Below are 21,062 nucleotides of genomic sequence, written 5' to 3'. Positions count from 1 at the left end.
GCTGTAGCCGTGGGCCCCACCTTGATGTTTACACCCCAAAAATCAGCTTAATCTAAGACTCAGGTGGCCCACACCGTAGGAAACAGTTGGAATAAGCCCCTACCTTTGAAACCCTTTTCGGGCCCACAGAAGTTTCGGATCAGGGTGAAAATTCTTTTCACCCTTCATCTAGGCCTGTTGGACCTTATCAACGGTCCGGATGGGATATAAACACTATGGTGGGCCCCACATGGAGCCCACATTGATGTATGTGTTTCATTCCCACCGTCCGCCTGGACGGTGGACGTGGAGCCACTTTGATGTGTGTGGGCCCACTGTGATGAGTGTGTGGGCCCACTGTGATGTGTGTGTGTGTATATATATAGATATATATATATATATATATAATATTATAGTTCATATAATATTATATACATGTATTATGTATATATATTATATACTATATACATATTATATACTATATTATATGTATATATTTTTACTAATGTTGAGGCCCGTGATTAAGGCCCACCTCAGTACTTGTGACCCCTGGTTGAGGCCCACTTTGATGTATATAAAAGGCCCATGGGTCGAGGCCCATTCAATGTATTAGGGGCCCATGGGTCGAGGCCCATTGGATGTAATGGGGCCAATGAGTTGAGGCCCACTTGATGTGCACATGGGGCCCAATTGGTGAGGCCCATTTGATACATATAAGGCCCAGGTGAGTAGACCCATTTGATGTACATATGGAGCCCAACTGTTGAGGCCCATTTGACACGTGTAAGGCCCATAAGCTTAGGCCTATTTGATAGGTTCTGAAGCCCCCGGGTTATAGCCCATTGCAATGTACATAAGGCCCATTGGTGTGGCCCACTTAATGAATATAAGGCCCATATGACTTGGCTAATTTGATGTATTTAAGGGCCCAATGGATGTACCAAAGGTCCATTGCAATGTGTAATCCCGACATGATTTATGACAGTCGTGCCTTGGGAGCAATGGTGGTTTGACGTCCACATTGCAAGTATAGTGTGGTTAAATGTCCGCATTATGACATTCCCTAAGGCCCATTGTTAGGCTCGTGCGTGTTATGTGTAGGCCGTCTAGGCCCACCTTCGTTATGTACATCATCCATCCTATATAGCATGTTTAATTTCATGATTCATGATCATATGCATCATACGTATGCTTGATATGAGAAATGACTGATCATAGCATATGCCTTTGGGCGAACTGTTTATCGGATAGGAGGTGTTGCCCTACATGAGCGCACGATACGCGCAGGATTCCTGCATGATGGATAGTGTGATTCATGCATTTACATTGTGTGATATTGTGTACGCCCTAGCGACATCGGGGCCATAGCCTCCACAGACGCATCGCGGTTGGCAGGATTGGCGGAAATACTCTTCTACATGGGGTGCGATAGATATCCTGGGTGAAAGTCCCTAAACCCTTATGGTACCAGGAGGTTGCTCCAACGTCTAGCACCGAGTGGATGCATGAGCGCTGAGTGCCGATTACCAGACGGTTGCGCTTTCCACTGTGTCGTGGTCGGTTGGAAGGGGGTGCGGCCTTACCCGCCCGAGAGTAGGGGGCAATGCTAGGCTGAGTCTGACCAGCTCGAGGAATGGGTCCGCTATTGACGAGCCGAGCCCGATATTGGCGGGCGGATAGTGAGGTCTTTTCCACTCACCTTATTGCGCGCGATGGGGCGGCAATCGGCTTGGAGTGTACTAGACCCCGGTGATATTCCAGATTTGAGCCGTATTGACATGTGGACTTAGATGAGGATTTGTATGCTTGACTTGCATTTTGCATGGCCTTGGTATGGCCGACATCATTCTTTGCACCGCATGGCCTTGGTACGGCTAATGGGATTCTTAGCATTCATCAGCATGTTCCGCATTACTCTGATACTGCATGACTACATTATCACCTTGAGCATACACTTTCACCACCCTCTAAGCTTTCTATAAGCTTATGCACGACCGTTGCGTGCAGGTGACGTTGGATCGCAGCAGCGCTGAGGCTTGGACGCGTGGCTGATCTTCTTTTGGAGTTTTGGTCTATCTTCATTGTATTTCCCTTATGCTCATTGTACTTGTAAAGTTTTTGATTATAGTGGAAATGTGATGGAGTTTTTGGTTGTTGTTTGTGGGTTATGCCTTTGGTTATGCTTATTACGAATCAAACGGATGTTAAAAATCCTCCTTGTAGCATCCCAGGATCGGAACCTGGCGAATGGGCGCTGGGAGCCGAGAATGGGGTTCTACGGAGGCTGTCGGCGCCGGATTCGGCGATCGGGAATTTTGTGAGCCCGGTCTCCGAGTTTGGGGCGTGACATAACCCTGACTCACTCACTTGTTGAAGTGAAAATACGACTGATCAACCCGAATTTTTGATGAGCAGGATCCAATAACTTGGCAAGGCATGGAGCATACACTCGAATTAACTAGATAGAAATGCAATATATAGGATGTTATACAAGGAATGATATATAACAATGATATAAAGTATGTGTAATGCTCATGTCAATGCACCGTCACTGTCAAGTAGTAGTCCGGGTCAGATAAATCTAACATGACTCACTCACTTGTCGAAGTGGAAATACGGCTGGTTAACTTGAGTTTTTGATGGGCGACATCAAATAACTTGGCAAAACACAGAGCATACACTCGAGTCAACTAGGTGGAGATGTAATGCAATGCCGATGACAAGCAGGAGGGTTAACAGGGGAATAAATTTTGCCTAATGTGAATGTTGTTTAAATGAAATTGGGGAATGAATGGCCTTATCGCAAGGGTTGGATTGAGTGGTTGGGATGGGAGTTTTGATTGCTCATGAGGCTAGGGATTATGCTGAACTAAATTGACCTAGGTTGGACTTTTGGGGGGGGATGGATGGAATGGGATGAAGCTTAAGGGGTTTTTTTAATTCGATTAAAATGAGAAGGGGAGGGGACTATTTATAGCCCTCAAACCTAATTTTTCTATAATTCTTAGAAAGTTCAGGGTTTGAAAGGATTTGGATGGCATAGATTTGAGATTGCCACATGGCAAGATTTCAATGGTTAAATTAGATAGCATGGATCGTAGTTTTGGTACAAGGGAGGGGAACCGGGGTCTTTTCATTTTCTCACATGCTTGCCCCTCAAACCCATGGAACTCCACACGTGTTACACCTCTCCTACCAAGGCAGGGGAGCTGCCACATGGCAAGCAGCACCCAGGGTGCCGCCCAAATCACAGGGAGCGCCTTGTTTTGGCAGGTGAGCATCCACACATGTGTTGACCATGCTTTTCCAAATTCAACCAGCAAATGTTTATTGATCAGAGGTCAGGATCATTAAATTTGAATTTTGGATGATGAACCATCGAAAGTGTGTCCCACAACTTGGACAATTTAATTGAGTTGATGCATGCCACATGTACAGTTACAATGAGCCTGAATACCAATCATCAACACTGCCAGAGAATTAAATAACTCCCTCTTTTCAACCACTTCACCACGTCTTGCAAACCACTTCTCACAGACATGATGCCCCACTTAATACTGCCCATATCATCTTTAATATTGTCCATATTCAACGGTCTTGTTTTAGTCATTACAAGTTGTATTTCCTTCTATGATTTTTACGAGGTGGATAGCTAAAGATTGTTCGTTGGTGTGACCCCAAAAACTCTAAGGCTGCCCAAGAACAGAGAGATGCTTCTATCTGTTTGTGGGTACCCTCTTGGGGTGTACAAAGAAGAAGACAACATGGAAGCAATACATGATATTGTAATTGTGCTACATGAACATGCATTCCTCCAAGCTTTTTTACTTTCTGCCATTCACACGCCTTGTATGATTTGCAGAGTGAGGGTTGACCGGCTCTGAATCGGTTTCAGTTCCAATCTATAGTTAGAATGCTGCTGTAAAATCCAAAGATGGGCATTCAACATGCTCTCAACATATTTGTACAAGTAACATTGTTTTGCTGATTATGTGAAAATATGCTTCCTTTCTTGTTCATTCATGCACAAAGTCATTTGAATGATTTTTGTTGTTACAAGATCTTACAGATTTCAAGTGCATTAGAAGATGATGATGAATGTAGCAAGGAAATGAAACTTTAATGCCTCTTGTTCAGGGCATGCTGGCTCCCAGGTCATGCCTCTAAATGAAAGTGGATTGGCATGATCCCATGTCTGTGGAAGGACTTAGTGTAAGACTCCATTAGGTGGGCCACGCATGATCAATGGTTTAGATTTGGTCATTGGATTATTCAGATTGAGTGATTCGGTGAGCCCACTACAGTTGTGATCATTGCAAATAGGCTTGGGGCGGGACGCTTGAACCATGGTCCTTATACAGAGCTATTAAGCCGGAAATGAAAACCTATGGCATGGAGATCTTAGAGAGGAGAAGTGTGATGGATAAGCTTCTCCAGCTCTCTTTCTTATATATACATGTCTTGGTCCTCACCCACACAAGAGAGAAACTCCTAGTTCCATTGAAGGTTTCCCTAAATGTATAAGGTACGGAAGACCAAGATCTCTTCTCGCCAAGTCACAATACAGCTTTTAAAGTAAGATATTAAATATTAGAATACAAATTAGAAGATATTAAAATCTTAATGAGATATACATGTGCTACAGAGAATGATGGATTGCAGCATAATCACTTGCACAATTAAGGTCTGTTTCAGTAAGGGAGCTGGCACAAGTAGGATTGAGTCTTATCTCCATCACTGGCATTTTAGGCTTTTTCAAAAGCATAGCGAGGGCATGGTGCCTACCAAAATCACTATTGGTCTCAATCCCAATTTGGTAGAAACCTCTACCCAAATAAAACCCATGGTTCATGGGGAGCATATGAGGGGCGGCCCTTGCTACGTGGCTTACACTTATGCATGTATTCTATATCCATGTAGTCCATCTGTTTCTCCAATATCATTTTAGGGTATGGGCTCAAAAATGAAGCATATCAAAATCTCAAGTGGACCAGACCATTGGAAGCAATAGTTATTGACCATTAAAAAATTATAATGGGGCACAAAAGTTTTGGATAAAGCTGGTATTTGGTTTTTTTCTTAGTTAAGGTTTATGTGATCTTATCAAAAGGTTGGATGGTAAATAAACAAAATAAACATTACGGTGGGCCTTAGGAAGCTTTTATTGGTGGGGTGTTTGTGGGTGATGTCTTAAATCTATAGTAACAAGGTATGATGATGCCATCGACAAACCATTCGATGCCATCGACAAACCATTCGATGTCATCGAGCAGATATCGATGCCATCAATAGGTGCTCGATTCCATTGAAAAAATTCGAAAAATTCATGTTGGTTGCTTGAACGTTTAAGTGTTGCTACTCGATGTCATTGAAGGAAGTCCAATGTCATTAACAAATCGTCGATGGGGTGTCAATGTCATCGAAGGGCCCATCCAAGATGTGCATAGAATTGCAGAGTGCGTATATATATCAAGTGTGAGGTTTTGGGAGTGAGAGAGAAGCATTCTGGAACTTTCTAATTTATTCCTAACAGTTCAAAGGCATAGCTAAGGCTTGTGAAAAGAGATTCAAGGCTATTCAAATCAGTAAGCTACTATCTCTTGTAATTTCTACTTTCATAATGCATTATTAGTGACTTTGTGGCATGATTTTTTCCCATTAATATTTTTTTACATAAAATTTGGATTATTCTTGTTTGTACTTGATTGTACGATGGCGTGTATTTTGCTTAATTCGTCTCTAAGTATTTCCGCAGTTTCTAACAATTTTCAATCACCACTATTTACTATAGTATGGTCCACCTGAGATTTGGGATCTGCTAAAATGATCTGGCAAATTGTACACATGGCATGGATATAGAATACATACATCAAAGGTGGGCCCCACAGTAAGGGCCGCACCTAATCTGCTCCCTGGTTTATTGATCGAGACCATTGGCCTGGATCCTCCGTAAATGGAAAGCAACGGTTATTGAAGGGTTATGCTTGGGTTAGTAGTTTTGGATTGGGATGTACTTTCCTTTAACTATTTAGTTTTAGGCCGCTTATTGAAGGGTTATGCTTTCAAAATAGAAGCATTTTTTGGTACCAAAACATGGGACTCAAGTAGCACAGACGCACCATATTAGGGACCATTGGTCCAATGGATCATCAGACCAATATGAAACAACCTAAGCAATTTTTGGCTCCCCCAACAGTTGCAAACTCACCCAAATAAAAAGTACTTCATTAATTTTATTTTTTTCGCACCATTATTCTTTAACCGTCCATAGCGTGCTACTCTCATGCAAATGCCAAGATTCATTATCCATGATTTTTAGGACGTTATAAACTAGCCAACTAAATCAATGATCGTGATCATTTTAGATGTTTTCCATATGTAAAGGTGGAGATAATTGAAATGGAAAATCTCACATTGTTTTAGCAAACGTACTTGGGAAATGATGACATGGTGTCTTGTGGATACCCAATCACAAGATCAAGACCATTCATTAGGTATGGTTAAGACTGTTTGTATGATCAAATCCATCCATAAGATGGCCATCTTTTCTTTAGCTACTAATTTTTCAACACAAGGATGGAATAGTAGTATGGCCTGATAAAAGTGGTGCTATTAGGGCAACAACTTGGGTTTGGGTTGACCAAACCCAACTGACCCAATCCAAGTTTGGCTCCGGTTGTCCAGGTCCTCAGGGATGAATTGGGCTTGCGACCTCTTGAGGTCAGGTAGGGATGGGGTTGGTGGGGTGTAATAAATAGAAGCTTAAAAAAATAATAATAATAATAACTATCAGTTGCAAATTTTCTTTCGACCCATTTTCATAACTATGATCTTGACCGTCCCATTTTATAGGTAATTAATCCCAAGATCTTGATAGAGCTTAACAGCACATGTGATCATCTCCATTTTTTTTTCTTTACAGCATCGTCACTCAACATGATGTTTGCATGAGATCCAAATCATCCATTTAATGGGCCCCAATGTGCAGATGTCTGCCAAAAGAATCTAGCTTGTCAGCTGGTGAGATTGGGAACAAGTGTTCATTTGGGACTGACCACGCCTATTTTTTGTAGCCACCAACCTGATCATCGGACCAGAGAAGACGCTGGGTCCTAACTATTAGCCAGCTTGGATCTTGTAGGCGTGTATGCACCTGGACCATCCATGCATGCCCATAGCCTTTGAATGGCCACGACTCATTGGATCACAAGCAAACACTTGTGGCTTAGGCTACCCACATGCATTTGGAGCTCGAAATTCCACCATTGAGACCTTCCTGAACCCAACAGGACATTTACATGCCATCCAGCCCCTTCTTAGGGTGATTCCAAATCAAAAAGGTCTCAACTCTCAATAGTGAACTATCCAATCTCCAATGTTTCCTTGTTGAAGCCCACTTGATTATTGAATCTGCCTGATGGAGTGGATGTCACAAAATCACCTGACATGCAACTCCAGAATGAGATCCAAGCCGCCCATCAGGTGGCACGCACCATGGATCACCTGGCCCAAAAACCAGGCCAGCCAGCACATTTGGCGATTCATTGTCAGAAACAAGGTGATACGACAAATTCTTTCTAGTCCTTGACTCAGTATGCCAACCCTTCTTTCAGCCCTTGGGGTGTCCACATGATCACATCTGATGGACGACACTTCTTACATCTGTCCCAAGCCAGCTCACGTGATGACTTATAGGGAAGCAGATTGCGTCCTGTCCTGCCCTGCCTAGACAATAATCCATCCGGGCAGGGCTCTGTGATACCCATTGTGATGTATGGATTTTATCCATGCTGTCCATTCATTTTTTCAGATCATTATAGGATACGAGCCCAAAAATGAGGCAGATCCAAATACTCAAGTGAACCACACCACAGGACGCAGCAGTGATAATGACAATGACACCCACCTCTGAAACCTTCCTAGTTGAAACCTTATTTATTTGCCATCCAACCTGTTCGTGAGGTATAAAGACATGGATGAAGGGAAAACACAAATATTAGCTTGGGAGTTCAATTCCCACTGTGTGGTCCCACTTGATACTTGGATCTGCCTCATTTTTGGGCTCATATCCTAGAATGATCTGAGAAAAAAATGGATGAACTGCATGGATAAAACCCATACATCACAGGAGGGACATAGAGCCCCTGCCTGGAAGGATTATCCGGCAGGATAATCTGCTTCCTGGTGTAGCGGGGCCACTTCATATGGGCACAGCCTTGGTGAAGAGGGGCTGCTTCATATAGGCAGCCTTGGTGAAGAGGGCTGCTTCGTATAGGCACAGCTTTGGTGAATCCCCGACTGCAGGACCCACCTCAATGTATTTTCCTTACATCCACGCCCCCATCCACTTTGAAAGCTCAATTTATGGCATCATCCCAAAAATGAAGCATATCCAAATCTCAAGTGGACCACACCACAGGAAACAGTGGTGATTGAATACCCACCATTGAAAACTTCCTGGGGACCACCTGAATGTTAAGTTGCCATCCAACTTGTTGACGAGGTCACAAAGACCTGGATAGACCACACAAATATCAGCTTATCCAAAACTTTTGTCGCCCACAAGAAGCTTTTAATGGTCAATCACCACTCTTTCTTGTGGTGTGGTCCACCTGAGATTTGGATCTGCTTCATTTTTTGGATCATGCCCTAAAATTAGCTGTCAAATGAATGGATGGTGTGGATGTAATGCAAATATATCAAGGCAGACCACACAGGGATCCACCCACCTCGGTGGATCCAGGGATCCATCCAAGCCACGCCTGCTTCATACATGCATGTGATAGCAACTAATACCCTAACCCTAACACAAAATTTACCAGCAGGCTGATCTCAAGATAAAACCAAACGGTCATCTGACTCTAGCCGGCAAATGACACTTTCAAACCCTGGCTATAGATAAAGAGAGATTTTTCAATTTCTAAAAACTACTACTAACAGACTTCTCTGTAGTTTGACCTGGCATGAGGCAACAGAAATTAATTAATTCAAATGGGCAAATGAGGCAGGTCTCCAAATTTCCAAAACCGGTCTGCCACAGCTGGCATAAAGAAACACATCAAAGACAAATAGGCATCATCTATCTTTTTACTCAGTTCAAGTAGAGGGAATAAAGCTATAACGTATTTGTCACCTCAGTAAAAATTCTACTCTCGGTTTACTTGTAACGCCGTAACATCACTACTACTGACGAATCTCAGCCTTCTTCTTCTGCCAGAGTCTATCAAGAGCACTGTCAGCATCTCCCTGAAAACCAACAGGATGCAATGTCAGCAGAGAGGGAGAGAGAGGGAGAGAGAAGGGAGGGGGGGATATGGGAGTAGCTTAAAGGGGCCTATCGAAAGAATGGCCAGTGTCTCCCTTAAAACCAACCCCATCCAATATAAGCAAACGCGCCCCACACTAGTGTACAACACATGTACCGATGACGTTCGGAACTGAAGTCCCTGTTCACGTAATCACCAGAGGAAGACTAATTGGCAGGTAGCTGAATGGAAGTTCTATGCAGCTATCTCATTACAATGCGCATGGCCAAACATGTCTGTTATCCATGCTGTTGTTCTGGTGGGAGACGCCTCATGGATAGTCGATATCCCAAAACGTGAAGAGAACGACTCAAGTTGAACTTTAGGTTTGTTCTCAGGTTTAGTAATTTCCTGGTTTTTACAACAAATATGCTTCATTCAGACTTTTTGTTGGTTTTTACATTCCCAATAATTCCTTCTTTTTTTGAAGGGTGCATACATTCAGAATTCCATACCCCAGCTTTTCCTAAAAAAGCTTGCCCCCAACTTTTACCTGGGGAAATAAAACAAAATTTTAGAATTTTCCCAGGTTTCCCCAAGAAACCTGGTGCATAAAACAAACAAAATTTAATCATTTCCCATGAAACAATGGGCAAAACATTCCCCAGGAAACACTAACCAGGGAATGAATCTCCAACAACCAAGCAGGGCCCAAAAGTTCCAATTTCTCCAAATTTCCAGTACTTCACTCTCCCTTAACCTTAGATTATTTTCCTAAATTAGACATCCAGACCCCAATCCCAACCCAAATTCCAGAGTTCTAGAATTTTCAGGAATTCTAAATTCAAGATTTTCCCAAATACGCAGAATCTTTCAAGGATACCAGAATTCCAAAATTATTATGCATTGCAGCATTCCAATAATACATTAAAATCTTAGAATTCCGTGATTTTAACGGATTCCAGAATTCCATAACTTATGTAGGTTCTAAAATTCAAGGATTTCATTATTTCCAGAGATTCCAAATTACCAAAAACTCCCCAGAATTTTGGAGAAAAAAAATTGTAATTTCGGAATTCCAAAGTTTCAACTTCTAGCTTGTCATGAACCAATCCTCTCTTATCAGTAAGAAGGCTTCGTGAAAAGGATGCTCATATAGTATGTACACCTGCGTACTATGATGTACCTTATCTTTCTATTGTTGCAGTCACGACTCACGATCACTCTTCCAATTCCCATCATCATAACCTTATCCATCACAATCATAACTATTCATAGCATGTAACCCTTATTACTGTCCATTTACATGTTATTCTCATGGAAAATCCTACCAGTACTCCACTTCTTGTTACAATCATTTACCTTGTTAACCAGGTCGCGATAGGGCTCTCAATGGGCTGGGTTAGGCCATGGGCTTCGGGGCTAGGCAAGTATTTGGGCTAGGTTTGGCATGACTTCCAGGCCAATGGGATGGGCTTAGGCTTAGATATAAAAGCCAGAACAATTTTGGGCCAAGCTTGGGCACTCCTGGTCCATCCTAGGCCCATATACATACATATATGTGTGTGTGTGTGTGTGTGTATGTATATATGTATATGTATTAGTGATAAGGCTTATATGTGAACTCTTGACAATTGTTCAATTAACATGGATGTATAAGATAAAGGAATAAAGTTCGCTAGAGGTGCTCACCCAAGTCTCTCAAAATGAGATTTTAGTGTTTGGGTCATATTTGGGGGAGATAAGATGTACATGGGGTACATAAGATGCACGATTGACTTGAATTGAAATTGCAAATTTTTTGCATTAACTTAAGTGAAATATAACTTGAGATTCTTATATGACTTTTAATTCTTCCATTTTTTTTTGACACGTTTAACATGTGCAGATGGCCATGGGTCTGGCTAGTCATGGGTGCATAAATTGCCGTGCAGGCTGAGCACGGGGAAAGCTTTGGATTTTTTTTTCCTGTTTTTTTGACATGGGCCGGTCTTGGGCTTAGCCTGGATGCCTTTGGGCTGTGATTGGGTAGCATGAAGCCCAGCCTAACCTGGCCCATTGACAGCCCTAGTTTCTATAAAAACTTTCAAAAATTACAGCCGAGCAAGATATTTAGATAATTCATTCCCTTTTAAAGCCTCTTAGGGTCTAAGGACTCAAAATCAGCTAGAATAGAAGCATGCACACACTTTTAGGAAACTATTTTTGTCACACAGTTCAATACGTTGGTTGATTGATGCAATTGATGGGTATTTTACTCCCCTTATGGCCGCGGGAAACATGGAAGCAAAAAATACCTATCGACCCATATGAGGAATCTGCACACAGGCATGACATATGATCTAGATGCCATCTTGGGACTCAAATGCATCAGTTCCCCCCAACCAGTTAAGTGGTAGAAACAATCCATAGGATATGTTTCGTCTTTGTAGTGTGCTTGTCTTTGATGATGGTGGCTTACTCGTTGAATCCATTGACAACCGCATAGGGGCTGATATATCAACTATCTTTCCAATTCAGTTGACCTTTCACCTAATTGGACCATTGATCCATTGGCAAATCCATGTGTGAATCCATTAATCCCCAATGGAGGAATGATCTTGGATAGCATTACTTTCAAACGCATCTTCATTTGGATTTTCATATATAATAGACTGAGTTTTAAGTTTTAGCATAGCCTTTTTTACATTGGTGATCTATATAGGCTTCGCCACTCTTTGGATATTTCCAATTGCATCATCTAATTTTGTCCCCTTTTTGTTAGTTTCTTTCATCTTTTCCCCCCATGTCCTCTCAGTCTTCATTGATTTCATGTGAGTTGTTACTACAAGTCGCCACCCGTGGTTGTCAACAGACTGGGCGGGGAGGGGCTAGGCTTCATGGTGCACAATTGCAGATGAAAATCATCTAGGCCCAAGCCTGGTTCGTGTAAAAAATAATGATAATAATTTAAAAAAAAAAAAACCCAATGCATTGCCCATGCCCAACTCATATAATAGTTTATGTGCCCATGATTAGCCTAGTCTCGACCAACTTGCACATGCCAAGTGTGTAATAAAATGGAGAAATAAAAACTCAATTGAGAATCTCAAGTTATTTCATTCCAAGCTAAATAAAAATAATAATAATAATTTCAATTGAAGTCATTCATGAATCTTATATAACCCAGTACATGCATAACCCAAAAGGCAAAAATCTCATTTGAGAGAGTCCAGCGAGCGCCTCTAGCCTTCTCTAGCGAGCTCTATACCTCTATCTCATACATCCACTTTAATAGAACGGTTGGTAGAAGCTAACATATAAGCCCCATCATTAGCATATCATCATCATCATCTAAGCCCTCATCCCAATTAATTGGGGCCCATCGTAAGCATATGATATGCATAATATGTAATATATACATATAATTCATATAGTAGAGATATATGGGCTTGGGCCATGCAAGGGGCAGCCCAAGCATGGGCCAATAATTGTTTGGGCTCTTATATCTAAGCCTAATCCTGTCCCTCCATGGACCTAGAAGGCATGCCCAAACCCGGTCCAAATATTTGCCCAGCCCAAAAGCTAACCTGGCCCATTGACATCACTAAAAGAAACATAGGGCAACAATACACCAAAACATGACGCTTGAAGAAATCCAAGAAGGCATTGATGAGTTAATCAATCTCACCAAAAAAGCTTCAAAAGGTTTTTTTTTAATTAATAATTGGGATAACAAAAGATTTGGAAGTCTACTAAGGGTGAGATTCCAAGTTGGGAATTGGAACATGAGATTAAAAATTGAAGTATTTTGGACTATTACGTTTGGGGGATTTGGGAATTTAGGAATTTAGGCCTTGGGTTGGCATTATCCAAGGTGTGGGACATGGAAACGTGTAATCATTATTTCCACCATCAATGTTGAAGAGTGGATTCCATTTTCATGGATATTGTTTTGTTTAACATGTTAAAAACCAAGAACTAGCTCTAACAGCTAGTTTTTGTTGTTTGGATTGCAACATTCAAGACCAAGAATCCTTGAATTTAAATATCGATGCACTGCCTCATATCTCCAATGGTCACCTCCTATCTTTTTGTGAAACAAATTTCCCAATGAAATTATCTCGAGAAACACACTGTTCCAGATATGAACAAAATCAGAATGCAGAATCCTCGATTTTCTTTGCAAACCAAAGAGCGAAAAATGTCACCTCAATAAATTTCTTTATACCGTGGTTTTGTATAAACAATTACATCTAATAACTACAATTTGGCAAAATTGAACAATTAGGGTTAAAATTGGGGGAAAGAGAAACGATAACAAAAATAGCAATCCAACGAAAACAACTTGCTCTGATACCAAACTAATGCAGTTAGAATCGACAAAGACTGATCGCTTAAATATAAAATAGTGCATACCCGAATTTTGTAAGCATCAAAAGCAAAAACGAGATGGTCGCATTGAACCCCTCTAGTGGACCAATGCAATGCCTTAAGTTTTCAAGTTCATCATCTCTTTTAGCATATGTATGTACAAGATGTTTCAATCTACATTGTGTGATGCCCTAGAAAGCCATTGGTGTGTATGTACAAGATGATTTGGATTTCCATGGGTGGATGCCCTAGAAAACCATTGGTGAAGCCCCATCAGGCCTCAGTTGGAGCAATCCTACATAGTCACCCATCCTTTTTATCATCTTTGTCCTTCAAAATCTAGTAGGTATGTATTCTTTTTTATGCAATTAGTGTTTATTACAATTCTAGCTGCATCGATTTTGATATCAGAGCACGCTGAATCCTAAGGATTTTCTTGCTTCTTTCCTTCATTTCTTTTTTTTCCAAAATCCAAAAACTCACCAATTAACTTCACCCAAAGGCTTAAGGCTAGAATTCACAAGAAAAGAGATTGGATCCCGTTGATGTGACATTTTCCATTGTTTGTTTTGCAAAAAGAAAAAAGGAATCTGCATTGCAATTTCCATCCATACCCCGAAATGCAGTGCAATTAGGATGATTTGATTTCCTAGAAAAAGATATGAGAAAATCATCTAAGAGCTTGTTTAAATGCATATAATTAAGATAGAACCACGGTGACCCCATCTACCCCTTTCAACTCTACATAAGCTCTACATATACCACCATTTTTACTATTCTGAGCTCCTCCTCTACTAGGTACGTGAGCAAGTACAATTCTTTTTGTTGCCATTTCATCTAATCCATACAATCACAATGGTTGGCATTTGCAACACTACTCAACAATCCCACCGACATAGTGCAGCATCCCCCAAAACATCTTACACGAGATGATGTCCGTCTCATACATGCATGCTTCGATTGTCCTTGCAAATGTCCTCCTCTTTACCACAAATAGGTTATGTGGTTTCTTACAACATGTGCCCTGCACATCCCATGTTGTTCGTTGTTTCTTTTTCCATAATGGGTTGCAAGTTCCAGTCACTCACAGCTGCACATGCACTATTTCGAAGAGAGCTCTTCCTCTACTATTGTCTTCTTCAATTGCTACAGGGCATTGTAGCATGTACATGCGAACAGCATTTACCCTACATCTCTGGTCACCATTCCTAAGAGGGCCGCCGGAAAGGACTTACTAAATCATGTCCAAGTATCAATATCAAGACTTAATCTCTTTTCTTCTCATAGGTATCATCGCCATCTATAAGGGTGCCACCAACAGCCTCTCATTCGGGATCTCTCGTCTTTCAAAAGCAAGAACATCCCAAGTCCAAGTACTCTACAACTCTTTGAAGGTAACTGCATCAGCTTCTTTCACTTCAATAATGTGCAACAGGAATATTCAAGCTCTTATATTCATCTCCATTGTTACCCATGCAATTAGTATGAAATGGGTAGCAATTCAAACCCATGTTTCTGCATGAGAATGCATACTGTTAATAGGCTACTGCATGGGTATTGATTTTATCTGGATTAGGTGTATGCATGTGTGTGCATGGAAGATGCATGCGTAAATAGACCAAAAATGAGGCAATGGTTGATCTTTAAAAATAGCGGGTTCTTTTTCTGGCATTCTTGCAGTCCAAACAGCAAAAACTAGCCATTGGAGCTGGATTCCTGATTTTTCAGGTGCAAAACAAGTAACACAAGTGAAGTTGGAATCCAATTATGAACAATGACAAGGGAATAATGATTACACTTTTACATGTCCAGTCCTAGGATTCAGGCCATCCAAATAAGGTCCAAGTTTACAAGTCCTAAATTCCTTAAACCATAGAAATCCAATTTAGCAAAACCATCGATGTTTCCCATTCCCAAACCAAACCCTTATTCTTACAATTCCCCAAATATCCAAAATTCCCAATTTCACAATTTTCCAAATTCTACAACTTGATACCTAAAAAGTAGCAATTTTCTTAACATTAGATTTTTTTTCTTTTTTTAATAGTTAGATTTTCAAATTCCTAAATTAGACATCCAAATCCCAACAACACACTATAATCAAGTGCACGAGGATGATCAAGCCGATCTAATGACTAGGCCTTCTCTTGAACTACCTATTTGAGTTTAGAAGAGCTCATGACTTTCTACTATAATAATTGTATCCTTCCTTTCATCATATATGTGCTTGAAATCAGGCACATACTATTTATTTTATGCAATTAGTGTTGACTTCCTAGTTTAAATGCACAAATGATAACTTAAAGATAACCGCAACTAATTGCCCTGCGCAAACCCCCAAGTCCCCGCACCCTAGGACTTCTAAAGTCATTGCTAACAAAATCACAAGGAAAGCAACAAGTGTGAAGCCTCAAAGGGGATAACTTTATTCAAATAATCATTGTCTAATATTCCAAGCATGTACCTTTGTTAATATAGCCAAGAATACAGAAATTGGTAATTAGATGCTAAAACCCTAATTAGAATACCTATTGGTTATTAAATGAAGGTAGCAAGAAACAAACATGTTAGCTAATTTTCCTAAATTATCTCAAACAACTAATGAAAAGACTCTTTTCCACTTATAAGAGCCTCTAAACACAATTTGCATATTAGAACTCTTCGATTAATTTAAGACTCCCTTTCAATCCATACAGTTCACACGAGAGTCCATGTATGCTTCAATGCCCTTTTATATTCACACTTATTGTTGCCTGAATGTCCATATTCAGGCCAAAAATAGTGTAGCCAATTAATATTTAAACCCTACAAAACAAGCACGGATCATATGAAAATAGGCTTCATGAAACCGTGCATGCATGGTTCATATAATGTAGAGTCCAAGACACGATTTATGCATTATGTTGTAACTTGTAAACCATGATATAATCTAAAACACAGGGTGGTGGCCTGATGTAAATAGTACGCACCCATTAATTATCATCAAACAAATCCTATATCCTATACGCAGGACCAGTGCTAGACAATCATGCCTTGAAACATAGGGCTGTAAAGATTGTTTTGCCTCTGTTGGCACTCAGGATCCTCCATGTGTCGACGCCCATTGGAGCCCATGTCTGAGTAGCCTGATGATTAAAATGTCCATGTCCAACTTAAGAAACTGACATTCAATGGATGATTTTGATCATCACTATCTATAGATGAATAGTGGCTCTCATTCAACTCTAAAAATGAAAAGCTAGGATCATCTCTGAAGCTCGATCATGGGACAACAGCTAATTTATGGTAGTAAGAAAAAGGGATGGTTCGAATCATCAGACCATATCAGAATGTGGGCCCCCAGTGGATAGTGATGCTGGATCTTGAATTGGGAAGGCAAGAAGGACAACTGTGTGGCTGTACTGCCTTTCGAGGTATCTGATTGGATGCAGGGGACCCACACTACAATTGGAGGCCAGTCTGCACCACATCTGAAACCCCATAGGAACAAATGAACAGACCAGATGCATCTCGATTGCATCTTAATTCCCTTATGAAACCACACTAATGAGAATTGATCACCTACAGGCAACAACATCACAACTCATGGTGTTGTACGATCTTTCCTGCCAAGATGCCAGTAGTGATGGACATTTATATCTGTGATGCAACCAAATGGCAACACAGACCAATTTATCAAGATTTGAAGAAAAGGCCCACATCTCACATGCACTCAACAAGTATGCATAAGAAAAATGCCCACTTTCCCTTTTTCGGCCATCCCTACTTTCCATTTTTAGACAAATCTCTACATAATGAAATATTTTTACTTTCCATTTCCTTTAAATCTCTACATTAGATAGTTTCCTTTTATATCTTTATATTATTATATTCTTCTTGTTTAAGTGATTTCTTATTTAAGTAGTTTCCTATTTTTCATATCTTTGCTAGCTAGAAATTCTATTTTTATATTCCATAGTTTTTATTGCATATTATAAGGACTGATTGTAAATAAGGCCTGGCCTATGGAATGAGATAAGTTGATTGATATTTTCTTTGAGTAATTCTCGTATTTCTACGGTAGTTGTTGAAGGAGGGAGAAGTGATCTCTAGTTTAGGACTAGAGGACTATTGAGCTTGCTCATAGCCTGGCATTCGAGGTCTCTAGCATTCGGGTGGAGGATTGTTGGGTCCTTCCCCATAATCTCTTTCTTCCCCTTTCGGGTTTTGCATTACCCTGCCATGAAGATCTCAGGTGCAGAAATCAGAATGGCCTGTTCATTATACGGACCACATCACTGGAATCAATGGACAACCAATGGTACCACTTAAGATGGGGGTGTAGACCAACTAGTGAGCGTATCAGCCCAATCATCAAGAAAGGCAAACTTCACCTGTTACAAGGATCCCTTGTAACACAAAGCTCTGTCGAGCCCACTCTGTCCATCAGTTTCACCAGCTCATGTTAGGATGAGTGTCCAAAAACGTGGCAGATTCAAAATTCAAGTGGCCCACACCACACAAGACAGTAGGGTTTAAACCGCCACCAATGAAACCTTAAGTCTTGGATCAGGCTTATATTTATATTTGTATCTAACATTCTTCTTTTTTTAACACACGCACACACTCACGCCGTGGTGGGATTTCACCACCTATGGGTACTCGAACCCTTGACCAGGTGTTGAAACTCCTAAGAGTCTACCAACAGAGCAAGAGCAAGGACCCATATTTGTATTTTCCCTACATCGGCATTTCTTTACCAACTTTTTCCCTGTGGCGTGACCCGCTTGAGTTTCAGGTCTGCCTCCTTTTGGGGCTCACACCCTAACATGAGATGGCGAAACTGATGGACGGAGTAGATGTCACACAGACATCAAGGTGGCCCCCACAGACCTTTGGATTACAGGGGCTCCCTGTAACAGGTCTTAGAGGAAACTCGCGTTCCCTTTTTCAGATTAGGGGTGACCTGCAAAAGTGGCATGTTGACTTTGAACTGCACGAAGAAATACCAGCCGTTGGATAGAGACCGGCAGCTAAAACCTGTCGAACCAGACAGAGATCGACGGACCGGATTAAAATATCAGAAAGCAAGAAAACCAGACCTGAGCACGGACGAATCCGCATAGTGCGAAGGTCGTGAAGTGTCCGGTGTACATTCCGCTCTCGTCCAAGTGCCCGATGTTTATCTGTACGGACGCGTGGTCCTTCGAGGTGATCAGACGGTTCGTCGCGGAGCTGCAAAGAAAGGAACGATGGCAGCATGAGAGAACGTCGTACGTCGATCTCAAGAGGGAGTGACACGTGTACGGGGATTAGGAAGGGTGGTGAGATCCATACCATTTCCTGGGGATGTAGAGGTCCATGTTCTGCCCTTCCTCGTTCTGCATCTTGGAGGAGGCGAGTTTCGATGGCTGGGATAGAGGCGGAGGTGATGCAAGAGCTAGGAATGTATGGAAGCTGCCTGACGAGGAATGCGAGAGGGAAGAGAAGATGGAGGCAACGAGACCTTTATATGTTGCAGAAAACCCTAGCTACTTGCGAGAAGGGGACGCGGATTGCCTCGTTGGAAGTCACTACGTTTGGAAGCTTAAGTGGGGCCATCATAGTGTTTATGAGAAATCCACCCGGTCCATCCGTTTTTGCAGATAATGTTAGAACATGAAAGAAAAAATGAGGCAGATCTAACTTCCATGTGGGCCACATTACAGGAAACGGTGAGGATTGAACGCCTACCGTTGAAACATTGTGGGGCCACGAGTTTTGGATCAGGCTAATGTTTCTGTGTTTTCAGTTCATTGGAAATAACCTCGTGAAGGGTTTTGATGACATATTACATCAAGGTGGGCCTGGGAAAGGTTTCAACGGTAAGCTTTTCATCCTCGCTTTTTCCTGTCGCGTGGCCCACTTGAGTTTTGGATCTGCCTGAAATTTTTTATATAATTGTCCTGGAATCAACTGAAAAGATGGATAGACGGAGTGGATTCACGGTTATCCCCACTTACGGTCTCAGGCAAGCGTTTGCACGAGTGACGTGGGTTCACAAGCCTATAGTCATGGTTTAGCACCGTTTAATAATATGTATTACATGGCCATTCAACTATCTAAATTTTCCCATTTTTGAAATCAGTTATGGATGGAGCATGGCCCAAAAATGATACCTATGGGATAACATTAGTGTTAAAAACATTATTAAATTATAGATTTGTAATTTCTATAAATTATAAAAGAAAATGAAAATACTAAGGATAAGTTGAAGAACTTGTGATCACACTATCCTATCCTTAAAGTGTTATTCACCTTTTCTAAAAGTTATTAAGAATTGCTAACAAATTGTAGGTAAATAACTTTCAGGATAAGACAAGTTTATATGTGGTTCTACATTCAAAAAGCACGGATGAGCCATTGATGGAATTATATGTACACAGTTTGTTAGCATATTAAAAAACTTAAAGAAAAATTCTAAATTAAATAGAAATTCATCAAAGAAATTGTTAGCTTAGACTACTACATTGATCTGTTTCTTTCAGACTTGTTGGCTAAGGTTTGTATTGAACTTTGCTGACTTGACCATAGATCAATTAAGTTTTTACTAGTTGGTTCGTATAAGAGAGTGATTCGAGTGGTTGGTGACGGTTAAATGAACCATTCAAGCTATGTATATATAAGCTATGGGGTAATTGGACGTTTTAGTTCGGGGTTATAACTTTAAATGATCGTTTTTAACTATTGATGAGAAACTAATTGTTATTTTGTAGTTTCTAACAATTTTGCATGTGAAAAAAACCATATGTACACCAGCCGCTTAGACCTAGTGGCTAGTCGTTTATGATTGTTAGACTAGCCACATGTAATAATTTCTACATAGTCCTATTTAATATTGCATAAGCAGTTACATCGTGCCTCTTAAACGATTAGTTTCATCCCCTTATATGAGGCAAGTAGGTCTCTCTCATACCTCTTACCAACAATGCTCTAACCACCTAACCCATAGGTACTATCATACCGCAACTCACACTCGTTTCACGATGAAACTGCTCATATGCGACACGATGTCCATGTGCGAGTGCAAAGTGCGCCACTAGTACTCTACTACCTGACATGCTCAAACCTTCACATCGAACCTATGCGCATGCGCATATGTTCCAATGCGAAACACAAGTCTTGGTGCCTCATGGATTCATCAAGCAAGTAGTAAGGTACTCAACACCCTACTTATAAAGCCAAAATTTCATTATCTTATTTTTTATACGAAATTATTTTTAAAGCACGAAAAAACCAAGTTTTTTTAACAAACCTTATATATATATATATATAATGTTTTTTAATAAACAAAATTTCCATATATTAATAACTTGTTTTTATCCATTTTATTTGAATTTGTTGATTTTCTAATTTTAGGTTGAATTTCTATCAACGGTGGAATTTTAGTTGAAAAGTTTCAACCCCATCCATATGGACGTTTCCTTTACTATTTCTCTCATTAGAAATCTAGTAAAATGATCAGCT

The 21,062-nt window shown here is 40.8% G+C and overlaps 1 protein-coding gene across 1 annotated transcript; it reads right to left on the bottom strand.

Moving 5' to 3' along the window:
- Positions 1–8,872: 8,872 nt before the first annotated feature.
- LOC131230275 (small ribosomal subunit protein eS21) lies at positions 8,873–19,055 on the bottom strand. The gene is made up of 3 exons (XM_058226113.1): positions 18,894–19,055; positions 18,659–18,791; positions 8,873–9,225 (listed from the first exon to the last, which is right to left on the bottom strand). The coding sequence occupies exons 1-3, from the start codon at positions 18,941–18,943 to the stop codon at positions 9,163–9,165; spliced, it is 246 nt and encodes an 81-aa protein (XP_058082096.1). The 5' UTR covers positions 18,944–19,055; the 3' UTR covers positions 8,873–9,162.
- Positions 19,056–21,062: the final 2,007 nt, after the last annotated feature.

This window comes from Magnolia sinica, chromosome 17 (genome assembly GCF_029962835.1).
Source record: "Magnolia sinica isolate HGM2019 chromosome 17, MsV1, whole genome shotgun sequence".
Lineage (NCBI taxonomy): Eukaryota > Viridiplantae > Streptophyta > Magnoliopsida > Magnoliales > Magnoliaceae > Magnolia > Magnolia sinica.
The sequence above is the reverse complement of the archived record's forward strand: the minus strand, read 5'-3'. Positions and strand labels throughout refer to the sequence as shown.